This window comes from Schistocerca cancellata, chromosome 5 (genome assembly GCF_023864275.1).
Source record: "Schistocerca cancellata isolate TAMUIC-IGC-003103 chromosome 5, iqSchCanc2.1, whole genome shotgun sequence".
In the NCBI taxonomy this organism is placed as follows: Eukaryota; Metazoa; Arthropoda; class Insecta; order Orthoptera; family Acrididae; genus Schistocerca; species Schistocerca cancellata.
In genome coordinates this window covers 119,222,526-119,240,360 of record NC_064630.1, presented here as the reverse complement: position 1 = coordinate 119,240,360, position 17,835 = coordinate 119,222,526, and the positions used below count along the sequence as shown (strand labels likewise).

General features: G+C 38.8%; 1 protein-coding gene across 1 annotated transcript in view; it reads right to left on the bottom strand.

Annotated features, from left to right (window-relative positions):
• Nucleotides 1–17,835, bottom strand: part of LOC126187721 (serine palmitoyltransferase 1) — a 105,400-nt gene that overhangs the window by 25,560 nt on the left and 62,005 nt on the right. The window contains exons 5-7 of the mRNA XM_049928965.1: nt 15,538–15,670; nt 11,212–11,341; nt 3,019–3,216 (exon numbers count right to left, since the gene is read on the bottom strand). Coding sequence (XP_049784922.1) covers nt 3,019–3,216; nt 11,212–11,341; nt 15,538–15,670 — 461 coding nt within the window. The remainder of the gene's footprint in view (nt 1–3,018; nt 3,217–11,211; nt 11,342–15,537; nt 15,671–17,835) is intronic.

Sequence of the window (17,835 nt, the reverse complement as noted above, 5' to 3'; positions counted from 1 at the left end):
ATGCATCTTGTTTTTAACAATCATGTTCTTTGTATACTTCATTGACAGATTTTTTGAAGGAAAGAAATTTGGTTGTCTTTCCCCAAAATAATTATAGCTGTTATGCTTAACAAATGTTAATTTTAACCTGCATTAACTATTATATTAAATTTGTGATCCTGTATTTGTCACTTCCATCATCTGTTGTCCCCGTTTATGCTATATTTATGTTACAGTTATTCTAGAATGAGTTCATCTGTCAGAAGGGGCATACATCAAAAGAAGACTCATGGATGTCTTTCTATAAATTATTAAGTACAGAATGTTTAGCAAGACTGAGTGAAGAATAATTTAATACAAAGATGTAATGCTATTTCCTGGCTTAATGCTAGCTAATGGCTTATGCCTTTCTGCTGCAAATGATAAAACATAAATGTAATTTGTAATGGTATAATAGAAGAAAGATTTTTTTGAGAGCTAGCAAGATTCCTAGCCTTTGTAAGTGTCTACTGATGACTCAACGTCTCAAATATTTGGTGAGTTGTTAGCTTCACTCCTTCTATTATGTATATTCCCTCAAGCACCTTACATTGCCACATTATTGTTCAGTTTAATGCTTTTCTGATGTATCAGTGTTAGTATACTTACAAAATGTCTACAAATTGTTCACATTTTCAGCCTAGGGATGGATGTTCTATTGATTTATAAATGATGGACAGCGTATAACAACTTGCAACTTTATCAACAACTTTCTGCGGACTAGTAGCATTACCATGTATGTTGAAGAAAGTACTGGTATATAAAAGCAGGAGTCGCTCACAGTTAGAAGCCCTGAGCTGGAGCCATGCCAAAAGATAAATTAATATATATTTTCCAATAATGTATTACAGAATTTAGATCATTTGGAAAAACAGCTAGTAGCTAAAGCTACACCTTGACATGAACTCACGCTTTGTGTGACAGGGGTTTGGAGCTTTGGGTTCTACGCGGTAAGGCTCTTATGAACCCCTACAAGGCTTAACAGTCATAGCCTACGGTATTCTACCAACCTTGATATGCTTTTCATGTTCTGCTACATACAAAGAAGGGGAATCAATAGGACTCCTGAACTTCCATCTCGAATCTCAATCTCTATATCGCTCTGTTAAGATGTGTTGCTTTATTAATCAATGTTTAATACTCATGTTTTGATGGTGTTGCTTCTTGCAATGGAAATTATATCCACTGTAGTGAAGATGTCAAGTTTGTAACTGTCTCACAGGAGTGCACTAGAATCCGTGGATATACAGGATGACCATAATTAAAGCTCCAGTTTCAAAAAGGCTGTAAAAAGAGAACCACTGCTCAGAATGAGATGTATGAGTGCATTATTGATGTCGGGCAAAACAACATGGAACAAAACCATGTAAAGAAATTTTTAGCAATAGATGGTGCTGTAAGAGACTTAATACAAATGAGGTCGGCTTCAAATGACACATAAATCACAATACCATATATACTGTTCAATGTGCACTACCACACAAGTCAGGCAGTCAACAGTTGTGCACTACTAGATAGGTAAGCCAATCTGCCATGGTAAGGTCATACCACATTGGATGGGAAAAATTAGTTTTTAACTGACCTGAGGCCAAAAACCACATAAAAAAGAACAAAACAAAATGACACTTGTTTCTAATTGTGCTGGGGCCAAAAACTGCATAAACAGCAAATTGATGTTGGTTTGTAATTGTTGTGAGATGGTGCAAGATATGTTCAATATGTTGTCCACCATTTTCTGCGCAAGTTGAAATTGAGAAATAACATGTTTCACAATAGATGGGAGGGACTCATGGGGTCACATTCAGAATGCATCATGGAATGCATTCCTTCAGTTTTAACTGGAGCACTGAACACAATATCTTTCCGATAACCCCACAGCCAGAAATCACATGGATTCAGATCAGGTGATCTGGATGGCCGGGCTGTAGAGAAATGATAACTGATAATTCTAGTATTTCTGAAATACCTCTGCAGCAGCTCCTTCATTCACTGTGCAAAGTGCAGACGTGTGCCATCTTGCATAAAAATAACCCTACCAACACATTCTCCATCCTGTTGAAGGGTTGAAATGATGCTGGTGTGCAAAACACTCTCATGGTGTTTACCCTCTGCCAATTCTACTTCAAAAGAACCTGTCTTTACAAACTTTGCAATGATTTTCTCCTGGCTCTTAGCAGACATCAGACCAATGCCTTTTTTCATACCCTTGAGTGTCTAGAACTCCTGCAGAGTTACTGGCACACAGTCACTCTTCTTGTAAAAGAGCTTTACCAACAGCGCGCTCCTTCATGGAGACAGCCATGCTGGGCATCTCAGACACAAAATGAGGAACTGCTGCACTTTGTTGATGTGGATATTCTGGTCCTCACAGTGCCACCTATTGGCATTTCTTTCCCTATAGTGTTTTGAAACTGGAACTTTACTTATGAACACCCTGTATTTGTCATGACATAGTGAAAGTTTCATGAATGATTACATCATGCCATTATTTTTAACTGCTGAGAAATCTACATTAGACTGAAAATCAGATGATGCGATAATCCCAGAACAAGCCATAAGAAAAAGTTAAGAAATTCACAATAAACCAATTAAAATTTTTGAGTAACTTTACAGGATTTTGGAAGACTATTTCATAGTTTCCAAGAAGTTCCTTGCTTATAACTGTGTTTGTTTGATATAGTGCAAATTTCTTTTTATTACTTGAGGTGCATTTTGAAGGTTTCTTCACAATGGGTGTGTTAGATAGAACTGGCAAAAACATGTACTTTATGTAATAACTGATGTGGACAAAAGAATTAGTAGGGCTCTTGCACTTAAGAATTTGACCACACTGGTAACAGTATGGAAACCACAAGCTGCAACTGTATGAAAGTGAAGTACACATGCAAGCGGCTTTTGGACATTTTCACCATGCAAGTCTAAGATATACAGGACAAATCATAGACAAAAAATTCTCATTAGTTATAAGTTATAATTTATAACTTGCAAAACAATACTCACATCAACTCCATAGTATTCCGTAACCCCTCTCCCATGTGCACCAAGTGTGCCAAAAGAAACACTTTCGTCTATGAAAATTCGTAATTTGTATCTTTTGCAAACTTCTATTAGCTCAGGCAGGGGACATATATCACCCTGAGTTAAATATATTCCTTCAATTACTAAAAACTTTCTAGTTCTCTTCGCTTTCTTTGGATTCTGAAAAAAAAAAAAAGAAATTTGATACGTTAGAGTCATAAATTTACTATTACGCAATCTATATTACTAAACGGCTAACCCAGTTCTTCTAGCTGCACACTGCCTATCTAATAGCTTCCAGGTGCAACAAAATTTTGATTTTCAATATTTCATGTAATTGTTGCCCAAATATAAAAAGCTGTCATAATCTACTCATTAAGAATTAGAATCTTATGTTATAGGTTTAACACAGAAAGTCAAGTATTAATGTTAGGAACTGTGTATAGGGCTTGAGGCTGTGTAACTCACGGCATGTAAATTACCCAGACTGCATTCCACCAGTATTTGGGAATGAGGGGACTTAGCGATCTCCAACAGATAAGTTCAAACCTTTTCCAAGATTTTTCTTACTGACACCCCCCCCCCCCCCCCAATAAAATAACGAAAGGAAAAAAAAATATATTGCTTACTGCATGTTTGCTGTTCAAACAATGAAACTTCAGCATCAGGTACCATGTTTTAATTTATTACTTCTTTACTACTAACTCTGTTCACAACACATTTCGCACAGTATCCACATATATCACTACATGTGCTGGAAAAATTAACTATATACATGGTTTAGGAGTTACGACATCATAAATGTTGATACATGTGAAAACTATGTTTTGCTTAAAGCAGAGCACATATTACACAGAATATATTCATCCAGTGTTTCATAATGAGAGCACTTATTGTGTTCCAAAAAACTTTAAATGTAATTTAAAACCTTTTCGAAACTACTACTCACTTACACACTTAACATCAAATATGTTACACATTAACTTCTTTGTAAAGAATCAGAGATTTGTAGCTCTTTTACACATGGGAGTTCAATTCTCTAAATACTGATGTGCATGCAAGATCAATGGATGCTTACCAGGAATCTATAGAAACAGGCACTGGAAAGGTTTCAACGATACTATCAAAGCACAATAATGCATTTCGCAGTGGGGAAAGTGGGGGGGGGGGGGGGGGTGTAGACTGAGAAGTACATCCAACTTTTTAATGCAATTTGTAATATTCATCTCATCTTGGTAGTTTGCGACAGCAATTAGAATCATATATCGTGCCTTCAGTGGAGTCCATTTAATTCCTAGCCCACATTATAATCTCTCTCACACCAGCACATAGGTTTATCATGACTTCTGGAATCTCATCATGCTCACAAGAATTACTTGCTGTGTAACAAATATGAATCCATCTATGTCAACCAGTCAAACTGCAGTACCGGTACAAAACAGTTGGTCGAGGCAATGTGGACATGTTGGTGTATGGCAGTGTATTCTGTCTGTTCTGTTGTAACCCTACACAGTGAGCGGGCACAATTAAATAGCGCAAGCCTCCACTTCTGGCCTAAAGAGGCTATCTCAAATCAGCACAGATGGTGCAGCAAGCACTGCGCCATATGCAAAACAGCCTTACATAAACCGGCACGCCAGCCCTCGGTTACATTAATGTTTGTGTAACAAACGTACACATCACTGTTAGACTGTGCCATAACTGACTCCTTGATTTCCTAACAGCATTCAGTTTCTTAGGATATTTCTTCATATGGAAGTGGATTAAAGTTGTTTGCTGGGAATTCTGATATTGTGTTTGTGCAACATTATGATATTTTTCATGATGAATATGGTATCTGTTCCGTGTGTTTTCGTTTCATGGCTCACTATGCCAATTTGTCAGCGGAAAAAATTCATCAGTTTCTTGTTGAACACCAGCAAGCACTCACCAACTAGCAGCAAGCACTCACCAACTAGCAGCAAGCTCTCACCAACTAGCAGCAGGCTCTCTCTGTGACAGTAAACAATTTTGCAGCATCTTTGACATACCACAGTTCACTGCTTCTCACCATATGATGACACTGCAGAAAATTGGGATGCACAAGAAAAACGCCTTCGGAAACATTTCAAAGCTTTCGGCATTGCTGACCCCAATGTGTGTAATGGATTTCTCCATGTGTTCATCACCTTTTGTGTCAGCTAGCTCCTCTTCAGGAACCTTTCAATCTCTCCATTTATGAAATGTGTCAGTTGCTCTCTATGTATCACTGTAAACTTACTCATGATATTGCTGCTCGTGAGTGTCATAGGACCGTTGCTATTCACAATATACATAAATGACCTGGTGGATGACATCGGAAGTTCACTGAGGCTTTTTGCAGATGATGCTGTGGTGTATCGAGAGGTTGTAACAATGGAAAATTGTACTGAAATGCAGGAGGATCTGCAGCGAATTGATGCATGGTGCAGGGAATGGCAATTGAATCTCAATGTAGACAAGTGTAATGTGCTGCGAATACACAGAAAGATAGATCCTTTATCATTTAGCTACAAAATAGCAGGTCAGCAACTGGAAGCAGTGGGAGTACGCATTAGGAGTGATTTAAAATGGAATGATCATATAATGTTGATCGTTGGTAAAGCAGATGCCAGACTGAGATTCATTGGAAGAATCCTAAGGAAATGCAATCCGAAAACAAAGGAAGTAGGTTACAGTACGCTTGTTCGCCCACTGCTTGAATACTGCTCAGCAGTGTGAGATCCGTACCAGATAGGGTTGATACAAGACATAGAGAAGATCCAACGGAGAGCAGCGCGCTTCGTTACAGGATCATTTAGTAATCGCGAAAGCGTTACGGAGATGATAGATAAACTCCAGTGGAAGACTCTGCAGGAGAGACGCTCAGTAGCTCGGTACGGGCTTTTGTCAAAGTTTCGAGAACATACCTTCACCGAAGAGTCAAGCAGTATATTGCTCCCTCCTACGTATATCTCGCGAAGAGACCATGAGGATAAAATCAGAGAGATTAGAGCCCACACAGAGGCATACCAACAATCCTTCTTTCCACGAACAATACGAGACTGGAATAGAAGGGAGAACCGATAGAGGTACTGAAGGTACCCTCCGCCACACACCGTCAGGTGGCTTGCGGATTATGGATGTAGATGTAGAATTCTGCCACTGTCAAAAGCAGCTGCAGTCGTACAGAGTTTGTGCAGGGGAACATCAAAGGCTTAGCCATCTTCCACTGAAGGTCACCGGGACTCATATGCTGATTTGATGGTTTGTGATGTTATAATATTCTTAGCCCCTGATTCAGAAGTTCGTGAACACGCTTTACAATGTGAAAACCTCTCTCTCACAGGGGTTTTGAACACTGCCCAATCTTTGGAAGTATCTAGGGAAGCAGAAAATCAGATAGAAGCTTGGTTTGAAGTAGCCGTTGCTTCTCCTCCTCAGCCACCATTGGTTAGTACATTGGGGGAAGATGACTTCGTGGCCATGCGGTCACGGTCTCCATGATGCATGGGGTAGTGCCGTGCTAAACAGCAACAGCAGTCAGTGTCACAAAGGTAAATATGTGCTCCTCTCGCATCATCGCCTTATTGTTTTGTTCAACATGAGTGGGCTGTGTGCCCAAAGCATTGGGTGACATGCAACTGTTGTAAAAAAGAAGGGACATATTGCTTCTGTGTGCAGCCCTCAACCTCCTCCATCAGAGATGAACATGGATGTGAACAATGTTTCCCACAGGATGGTAGCCTGAAACAAACTTTATATTGAAGTATGTGTTATAAACAAGACATTAAAAAATGCAAGTAGATAGAGGTACGGTAGTAACTTTGTTACATTCTCAAATCTATGTGGATCTTGGATCACAGGCATTGTCCCCTGTCTCTCATTGGCTGATGAGTTACAACAAACAACAAATACCCATATTGGGACAGTTTTCTACTCCTGTAGCATATAAAGCGCTTGTTCAACCTTTGACATTTCTAGTGGTGGATAATGCCAAAACTGAAAACCATTTGGGGTAGTTGTCTTCAGAATTTTTGGATTCTCTTCCTGACAAAATACATCTGGTATGGGATCAAGTTCTGTACCAACAACTGTCACAGCTGTCTCCTCTAGTGAATGGTCTGCTCCATTGGTAATTGTCACAAAACCTAATGACAACCTTTGGCTCTGTGGTGATTTTAAAAAGCCTGTAAATTTACAGTCTGTAACTGATATCTATCCCTTATCCTGTCAGGAAGAACTCTTAGCATGATTCTCCTGGAACCAATATTTTTCCAAAATAGACTTGTCAGAAGCCTAATTGCAATTGCATCGGGTTACAGCAATACCAGCACCTGCCATTCAGTGCAGCTAGCACCCCTGCTATTTTCCAATGACTTTTGGGGCGATTCACTGCCTCCATGCCAGGGTACATTAACTAACTGGTTGATGGTCTTCAGTAACTCAACAGATGAACACTTGCAGGACCTTTGTGCCTTGTTCACGGTGCTGCAGGCCATCGGGTTGAAATGTAACTTTGACAGATTACAATTTTTTCACCCTCTACTGTCTATCTCAATTTTGAAGTCTTGCATGCTGGTGTAAAGCATTCACGCCATCATGCTGACACCACTGTGGCTTTGCTGCATTCTTCCAGTATCAAAGACTTGCAGGCCTTTCTCAGAAAGATTGCGTACTACCATAATTTTTTTCCTGATGTGGCCTCAGTAGCTCAGCCCTTTCATGCTCTCTTACGTAAAGGTGTTGCTTTTCACTGGCCGCCCAACTGTGATTGTGCCTTTACCCTGTTGAAGTCAAAATTACACTTGGCACCTTGCCTGGTTACCTCCCAACCACCCAATATCTCATTTTGGCTGCAGACACCTCCCAGTATGGCTCTGTGACTGTATTCGTGCACAAAAAGTGGACAGTTCCAAACACTCCATTGTGTATGCTTCCAAAAACCTGAATAAGTTGCAACAGCACTACTCACAAATAGAAAAAGAATCCCTTGCTGTTGTGTGCACACTAAAAAAATTTCATGTTTTCCTATAGGTTCTAAATTCGATTACTGATCATAAACTTCTGGTTTCTCTGTTCCATTCTTCGGCATCTGTTCTGGACAAAGTGACCCATCACTTGCAATTCTGGGCTCCATTTTTGTCGCACTATAATTACATTTTCACTCCATAGCACAACACGCTAATGTGGATGCTCTTTCTCGATTGCCGGCTGGACCCGATCCAGCATTTGATCAGGGTGCATTGCTGTGGTTTCATTTAGACGTTGACACCCGCAATGCCATGAATGGTTTTTTCATTACCAGATGTCAGATTATGGCAGCTGTCACGACTGATCCTGTCTTAAGTCAGGTTGTTCAACTTATCCACCACACCTGACTATGAGGTGTGTTTTTTAAGTAAGTACAGTTTTGAAATTATAAAAAGATGTGCTCAGGTGTCTCAATAATTTTATTTTTACATGAAAGCCTGTACCTTAATCTATGTACTGACATCATTACAGTCTGATTCTTCCTTGTTTACATTGTGTACTGAGTGTTTAAGATGCCTCCGATAATTGTGAGTCCCGCCGACTGTGAAGTACGGGCTGTTATAAGATTTCTTAGTGTTAAAAGCCTAAAAGCGATCGGTATTCATCGTGAGATCTGTGCAGTTTACGGAGAAAACATTATGAGTGATGGAATGGTAAGAAAGTGGGTGAGAGCATTTAAAGATGGCCGCACAAATGTGCAAGATGAACAATGGAGTGGGTGTCCTTCGGTCGTCAATGAAAGTTTGGTGCATGAAGTGGACAATAAGGTGAGAGAAAACAGACGCTTTTTCCTCCTTGCGGGATGACTTTCCAAATGTTTCTCATAGTGTTTTGTATGGCACTGTGACCGAGCACTTGAATTACCAAAAATTGTGCGCACATTGGGTACCGAAAATGTTGACGGATGTGCACAAAACCAAATGTTTAAACAGTGCATTGACTTTCCTTGAGCATACCACAATGACGGTGATGATTTCTTAAGCCAAATTGTTACAGGCAATGAAACATGGGTGGCCTACGTCACACCAGAATCAAAGCAACAGTCCATGAAAGTTGAGCAAGGGCATTGTTTTGCAGAAAGACAATGCCCGTCCGCATGTGGACATCTTTTCGATGCAAAACTCTAGATCATTCTCCATACAGCCCCGATCTTGTGCCCAGTGTCTATCAACTGTTCCTGCACTTGAAGAAACACCTGGGCGGTCAGTGTCTTCAAGACGATGACACAGTCAAAACAGTGGTGATGCAGTGGTTAACAAGTCAGGCGGCAGACTTCTATGAGGAGAGTATTCAAAAACTGGTACAACGTTATGACAAGTGCCTCAATATTGATGGAAATTATGTAGAAAAGTAGATCAAGGTACAGGATTTCATGTAAAAATAAAATAAAATTATTGAGATATCTTAGCACGTCTTTTTTTAATTTCAAAATGGTACTTACTTAAAAAACATGCCTCATAGATGAACTGCTGGGTCAGGTGTTGGATCCCTTGAGTAGTTATTATGCTCTCCATTATTGATGGTGACTTACTGTTGGCTACTGAAGAGTCGGCACCCTGTCCGCATTGTGCCAGGATGTCATGCGCCATCTCCACCTGAACCACTGGAGTGTTTCTCGTACAAAATTCCTGGCCTGCTGCCATGGGTTTTGGCCGGTTATTGACAATGAGATCATGAGTGTTGTGTCAGTCTGCCTACAGTGTGCCACTCATCAAGCAGCACCTTCCCCCTCTCTTTCTCCATGGACCCCCCCTCCCCAGTGCCCCTGGAAGTGTATTCATGCCCATTTTGCTGGTCGCTTCCTTGATCCTTTTGGCTTGTAGCAGTGACACTTTCTCAAAATTTCCTTACATGTTTCATTGCTTGTCCACATCCATGGCAACTGAGGTCATGGCCCTCGCAAAGATTTTACCCTTGGAAAGATTACAATTTACTCTTGCAATGGACAATAGCCTGTAATTTGTGTCTCAGAATTTTGAAGATTTTTGTACAAAGAGTGGCATTTGGCACATTACGGCCCCTCCATTTCATACGCAGTCCAATGGTTATGCAGTTCAGCTGGTCCATATTTTCCAAACTTCTCTGCAGCTCCTGTAGATACTGCAGTTGCTGCCTTTGTCTTCTCTGTTCCCCTGTCAACGAGTGCCTGCCTGGATATGGTGCCTCTGTCGCTGGTGTTCCCTTACAGTCTCTCGTGGGGACCTGTCCACACCAGTGTCATTTCAGACTGTTTTCTCTTATGACGGCACAACACCTGCTCCAGCAGTCATCCTCTTCCGATGAAGACATAGACATTTGCATGATGAACATTTATCCCCCAACAGGTGAAGGAGAGCACACAATTAAACTGCGCGTGCCTCCACGGCTGGCCTAAAGAGGCCACCTCGCATCAACACAGATGAAAAACGGCCTTATATAAACTGGTGCACTGGGCTCTCTGCCACTCTAAAATTTATAAGAAAAATTTAGACCTCATTTTCAAAATGTGCCTTAATTGACTCCTTGGTTTTGTGTGGCTGTACTGATTACTAAGTCGCTCAGTGTCTTAGTTACGTTCCTTCACGTGTAAGCAGATTAAAGTTGGTTGGCGGGAATTCTGGTGTTGTGTTTGTCCAATGTTACAATATGTTCCATTATTTCTGGCCTTCTCACAGTGCCTTGAAATAATCTGCACAGTTTTCTCACTTCTTTATAATAGGATATCACGGCCTTTCTGTTCCTGTCCTCGGCAGTATTTAAGAACAATTTTAAGATAATTTCTTTGGAGATATCTCCGTTCTACTTGTTTAATGATAAACATAGCACACAATCAGTAGCACATTGAAAGAATAGCAGTGCTATTTGCATTAAACACAAAAATTAGAATGACATACCAACCAACCAATACAAATTTCAAAAAAGCAGTCTGAAGGCCTTCCCTACAAACAGCGGGACTAGGACTCAAACTTGGACTTTCTTCTTATTGTAAACAATGACCTTAATCATTACATCTATACAGTGAGTGGTAGCCTTGACTCATGTTTTATTCCATAAGGGTTTTCTATTATTGTACACATTAGGAAATTGACAGAAATAATCCCCTGGCATCCCAACAGAACAAAATTAGTACAAAACAATAATATGAGGAGTAATATATATTCATACCTTTATGTCTTCTTCATATTGAGCTCTCAAAAGCTGTTCCAAGTGCTCAACATCATTGTGTTTAAAGAACTGTATTGTACTTCGAGATGCATCAAGTCCTTTCTGAATAGCAAAATTCACACATTCATCCCTGAAATTATAATGTGTAATGAGTGACATTAGTGACACGTAGCTAAGTTGCTTTTGAAAATAGCAATCAAAATTATAAATTCAAGAAAGGTATAAGAAGTAGCTACTCTTCTTAGATTTTGGCAAAATGAAAACAAACACACATATACGTATGTTCATGGAAAGTCATACTTTTTCCAACAACATGCTTATTTCTTTATTTAATGTGCATATCAATAGCTTCGACATGTCACCTGCAAACTGTAATTACTGGACAGCCATTCTGTCTCATAATTTTACACTTTTCTCAAGTGAGTGCTAATATTAATTCTACCATAACCTGAAACATTCATTTTTAGTGTTTATGTTAAGATATTCTTCAATGACTTGGAAGAGTTACCCAATTGAAAGTTCTTTAATTCCACCTACAAATTCATCACATTGCCTCCAAAATATTTAATATTTTCTGGCAGCTGCAATGAGTGAATCTTATATACAAAGTTGAACTTGTTGCAAAAATGAGTAAAACAGAGCATGTAGTGTAGATACATCTTGCTCTATTCTTTAAATGATCATGTAATAAATTTTAGTGAACAAGATAAAAAGTAATTCACCTTCCATTTCACCACAGTTCACCGAGTTAATTCATAGACCCTGATTTTATGTCTGAACCTTTCCTTCCTGGTGTAAGCATAGCATAGAAAGAATCATGCTTTCAGGAGGTTTATAACCAGAAATAGAACATTTAAAATGCAAATGACTGAAAAAAATTAAAACACAATGCTACTTCTTTCTAATTTATTACTTACATATTATGAAGTACATGATATAGGAACAATGATGTATGTTGATGGAATCTGGCAATAAAAACACAATAATTAAACTAAAACAAGGGTTTTGCAGTTTTAAACCAGAGTGCCTATTTTATGGGGCTGAAATGTTCATTTTAGTAATCAGGACAAATCACCCATCACCACCACCACCACCACCACCTTACAAATATTAAGCTTCTTGACTGTTATGGCGTCATCGCGAAGTTACTTCTCCATCCATCTTTTCAGTGGTCAATGTAGCAATCTTACACCATTGGGGTGTAATGTAACATGGATTTTGGGATCTTCCTTGAGCTCATTAGATGTAGATGTTTCCTCCAGTTGTTTTAATGGTTCAGAATATAATGTGTGATGGGTTCCTTCAACAAATCTTCATTCCTTTTGTGATTACATTTGGTATACTCAGCTGTCTGTCTCCAGAATTTCATTTCATAGGCTGTTAAGTCTTTTTGCATCTTTTGCCTTTATTGTCCAGGTGTCCTGCTAAGTTCTTTCCTTCTCAAACTATCTGGTAAGTCCCCCTGATACGGAGTTCTGGGTGACTTTCCTGAACTGTACCCTTTTCCCTAAACCGATCCAGTCCTTTTCCTTCACCCCTCTTCCTTCCTCTTCAACTCTTCTTCCAGAAGAAGGAGCCACTGTCTCCAAAAGCTTGTAAAAGTTAAATCATTGTGCGTATGTGTGTTGGAGTTTTTATCTATCCAATTACATTATAAGGTCTTATAAAGGCGTGTTTTGTGGCATTCCAGGACTATGGAAGGTTTAATCTCATTATTAATGACTCCCATTCTTTTCGTATGCCTGGTTTTTCTCAAACAGACCTTACTGCTTATTGGGTATTTTCTGCAGAAGGCCATAGTTTTCGTTTTTTAGGTTTTGATGTCCATGCTGTATTGCTTGGAAATAAATCTGTAAATAGTGGACAGAACACTGCAGGTCATCCTCTAAAGATCCTACAAGAGCTAAATCAACTGCAGAAAGTAGTAAGAGATCTAGCTTTGTTTTTCTGTTGATTTGAATGAAGCTGTGTGGCATTTGTCTTTACTCTTGGACGATTTTATGCATATAAATAATAAAAAAAGTGTAGTGAAAGGCCACATCACTGTCATTCTCCTGCATATAGCCTGCCCCGCTCTGATAATTTGTCCTCTTACTTGACACAGATTACATCTATTCAGTAAATGTATATACTATGAATAAGTTGCTGGGGAACATGAGCATCTACCAGAAACTGAAATAATTTTTTTCTATTGTCTTTATCAAAACTTTTGTGAAGTCAATGCAGGCAATGTGTGTTTCTAGATTGAACTCTCCATGTTTTTCTATAAGCATTTTCAATGAAAAACAGGCATCACAACATGACCTTCCTTTTCGAAAACCAATTTCCTCCTTACCCATGATGGTTTCATATTGTCTGTATAATTATATTTGATGATGTTGGAAAAAATATTACATTTCAAGTTCAATAAGCTTATTCCTCGGTAGTTATCACAATTTTTCAGGTCTCCTTTTTTGAACATAGGAATAAAACTTGATTTAGCCAAGCTGTCAGGTATACGTCTCCTGACCAAATCATACTGAATAAGTAATACACGCGCTAAGTGCAAATAAGAAAACTAAGCAATATGCCAACATTTATTTGGATGTGAAAAAAACATAGGATAAAATTTTATGGGAACATAAACAGAATGGAAACAACCAGATTAACTAGATAGGATGCTGAATTCTACGAAAAACACAGTAGAGCTGAAAGTTCAAGAAATAAAAGTGGATCTGTGCAGTAAAAGAAGATGTGAAAGAATCAGGTGTAACTCAAAATGGCATACCAAGCAAAAGAAATCTTAGTAGAAAAATCATGACTAGACACCTACCCTGGTAGAAAAACTAAAGTAGACTGAAACTACTTGGTCTGATAATAGAAAAAGATGCCATTCTGAGAGAATATAAGTATCATGAGCACAAAAAAGGCCTAAAACAAAACTTTGAAATGTCCTTTGATGTACACCGTGTGGTCCAGTATGGCCAATGTGTTTTTACTGTAACTTCAATTTGTATTAATGATTTTTTATGCATTAATGTTACACAACTATGATAATGGCAAGACCTGGATGGGATATAAAAATGATGGAAGAACTAAAAAAGATAATAGGAATTTTGTAATTTCATGTGTTGTATTAGTTCAATTTGTGCAATTTTGTTTTTGTTGTATCTGTAATCATGCACGAAATGTATTTGTGAAGTATTAGTTGTATTGGACATTTAGTCTATTTCAGCTGTCAAAATGTTATTTGTGCTTTGGTGTATCAGAAATTAAGTTATCAGCTTCCATATATACCAGACATAGCCCCATGTGACTTTTTCTGTTACCAAAACCCCAAGAAAACCTTGAAGGTCCATTATTTTAAAAGCATAGACAAAATTAAAAACACAATGCTGAGAGAGCTAAAAGACTGAGCTCCAGTAGGTTCAGAGACTGGACGAAGCAATAGCATGAATGTATAATATCTACTGGAGACAATATTGACAAGTAACATTGACGTGATCTGCATCAAACTAGACACCGGACTGAAGACCACAACAATGGTGAAGACAACAACAACAACAACAACAACAACAACAATCACCAACAATACTGATGTAGATGACTACATAAATTTCCTTTTATTTTCTGAACATACCTTATATATGAGGCACTGATCTGTTGACAGGCATATAAACAAGACTGAGAACATTGATGTATTGGTGTCCTAATTGTACTAACACTGCTCAACTGGGCCTGAAAGGTTAGTAACACTTCAGTCTTGTTTATGTGCCTAATGAATACTCAACCACTCAATGTTCAACTATGAGCTCTGTGTTCTTCTTCTTTCTTTCTTTAAGAATAAAAAAAATATTTTTTAATTTTTGAAAAAAATATTTTTTAATTTTTGAAAAAAAAAAAAATTTTTTTTTCATTTACAGCAAAGTTACCCAACTCAAATAGCACTTCTTACAGTCTCAATGTTCCAGTTATATGGTGAGTTGTCACCTTCACTCATTCAAGTTATGTGCAACGACTATGTTTCAAAATAATTGCAACCACTGGTTATAATGCCTCTGGATTACCACAGGGTGTTCTGTTGTGTGAACACATGAAAGTGAAATTATTTGCAGGAAGTAAATTTTATGGCTACCCCTCATAATTCAACTGTAGAGCATGCCAGAAAAAGATATTTCCCCTATATGCACCAACTATACATGTTGGTAGAATTGTCAACATTTGCCAAATAATGCAGGGCACTACCCTAAAATACATTCACTAGAGTTGAAGGATTTCTGTGTCGAAAGCATAAACTAGTTCTGGCCAATCTATCTAAACACATTACAATCTCTTCTTACAACTCACACAAAAATTATATCACCACGTTTGGAATAAGCAGGTATTGCACTCGCAGCAGTTGAAAATCCATACGAATACACAACAGCATCTTCCATTAGCATATAATCGGCTAATTTCTGCTCAAGCTCCAAGTGAACATCTGGAAGAAAGTTAGAAAAAAACCATTACCACAGTTAGAAAGTGACAATGAATTTTTAATTTTACCATATAACTATATGCTGCAATTGTTTGTGATCAGGTTGTCTGCCCACATACATGCAACTTAAGTTGAATTCACTTGTTATGGCACATGGTCTTATAAGCTGGTGATGTCTTGGACATAAAGTGGCAAATCTGGAGAAAAGACCATTGTCAAAAATGGTAATGCAATAAATTAATCTTTGATAGTGCTTAGTGAACAAATTCCTTCAATATATTTTTGTTTCTGACAGAAGAATTAAACTGTAAGTGATGTAATGAACTGTATAGCACACTTTAAAAACAAAAATACAAAACATGAAAATTGATTTTCTGACTTCTGAGATATCACAACTGACTAAGACAGTGACGGTGATAGTTTCTATGTAGCAGATAGCTCCACTTGTGGTGGCCTGGATGCCAATTGTTATACCAAACACGTCACATAGTGCTGATGATGCTGCAGGACATGCATATCCAACCAAGTGGCTGAATTGGCAGTTCATACCTCGCCACTGAAGCCTATACTACACTGATATCCAAAAACAACTGTTAACTCACTTTCTGGATTTTGAATTGATTATGAAACACTGTGTGTGGTGTTGATGAAGATGATTATGGCTTTTATTTTCATCTGCACCAATTAGAGCACACATTACTTGCATTCTTAACATTTGCTCTGTATTATGATTTCAGCCATAGAAAGAACAGACACCATACATTCATATAATTGATTCACCCTGATGGGCAATGAACCCACAACCTTCAGTGCAGATGCACATTTACGTTTGGCCTCCAGTGGGAATCTAAAATTAGTGAGCATGGAAGACGTGAACGGGGACTGCAGGTAGATGGTGCTAGATAGGAATGCGTGCTGGCTAGGGAGTGCGCCAAGACAGTCCACAAATCTGTGATCCACATTGTGTCCTGGTGGTGCAATGGTTAATGCAACTGCCTACTAAGCAGGAGATCCTGGGTTTGAGTCCCAGTCCAGCACACATTTTCACTTGCCACTGCTGATTCCACATAAAGTCCCGATGCAGCTGATGTCATTAGTTCCTTCCCTTTCCTCCACATCATACTGCATCTCCAGCAGCAATATGGGCAGCAGTTCACACTACAGTGACACAGCAAACTGTTACACATCGTTTACTTCAAGGCCCTGTGGCGTGCACCCCACTGAGCCTAAACCACTACCATTTGTGACTTCAGTGGTGTCAAGCAAGAGCTCATTGGAGGGCAGGGTGGAGGTCTGTTGTGTTTTCTGAAGTAAGCTGGTTCTGTCTCAGTGCCAGTGATTTTGGTGTTGTTTAGAATGAGTCAGTTGAGGGCTTGCAACCAAACTGTCCGCTTGCTAGACAAACTGGACCAACACGTGTAGTTATGGTCTGGAGAGCAATTTCATGTGACAGCAGAAGCACTCTTGTGGTTATCCAAAGCACCTTGACTGCAAATTTGTATGTCAATTTGGTGATTTGACCTGTTGTGCTGCCATTCATGAACAGCATTCCAGGAAGTTTTTCTAATTGGATAACGCTCGCCCACATACTGCTGCTGTAAATCAACATGCTCCACAGAGTATCAACACGTTACCTTGGCCAACTCGAACATCAGATCTGTCTTCAATGTAACACATATGGGACATCATTGGACAACCACTCCAGTGTCATCCATGAACAGCATTAACCATCCCTGTCTTGTCCGACCGAGTGCCACAGGCATGGAACTCTATCGCACAAACCAACAAATGACATCTGTACAACACAATGCCTGTACAGCTGCTTGCTTGCATTCAACATTCTGGTGGTTAAACCGGTTATTAATGTACCAGCATTTCACATTTGCGATGGGTTATTTTGCACTTACATTAACCTGTGATCTTGCAATGTTAATCACTTAAATATGTTACCTCGACAAATGTATTCCCGAAATTTCATTACTCAGCGTTAATTATTTTTTGCTATTGCTATTTTTTTCTGTTATTGTATTTACATGGAAATAGTCTCTGTATCTATTCAGGAGCATCTCCTCGACAACTTGTAACAGTTATTTAACAAACCTAGAGTTAAAATAGGTAAGTATAGATATTTTCCACCTGAGTGTTCAGTACCTCAACCATATGTTGAA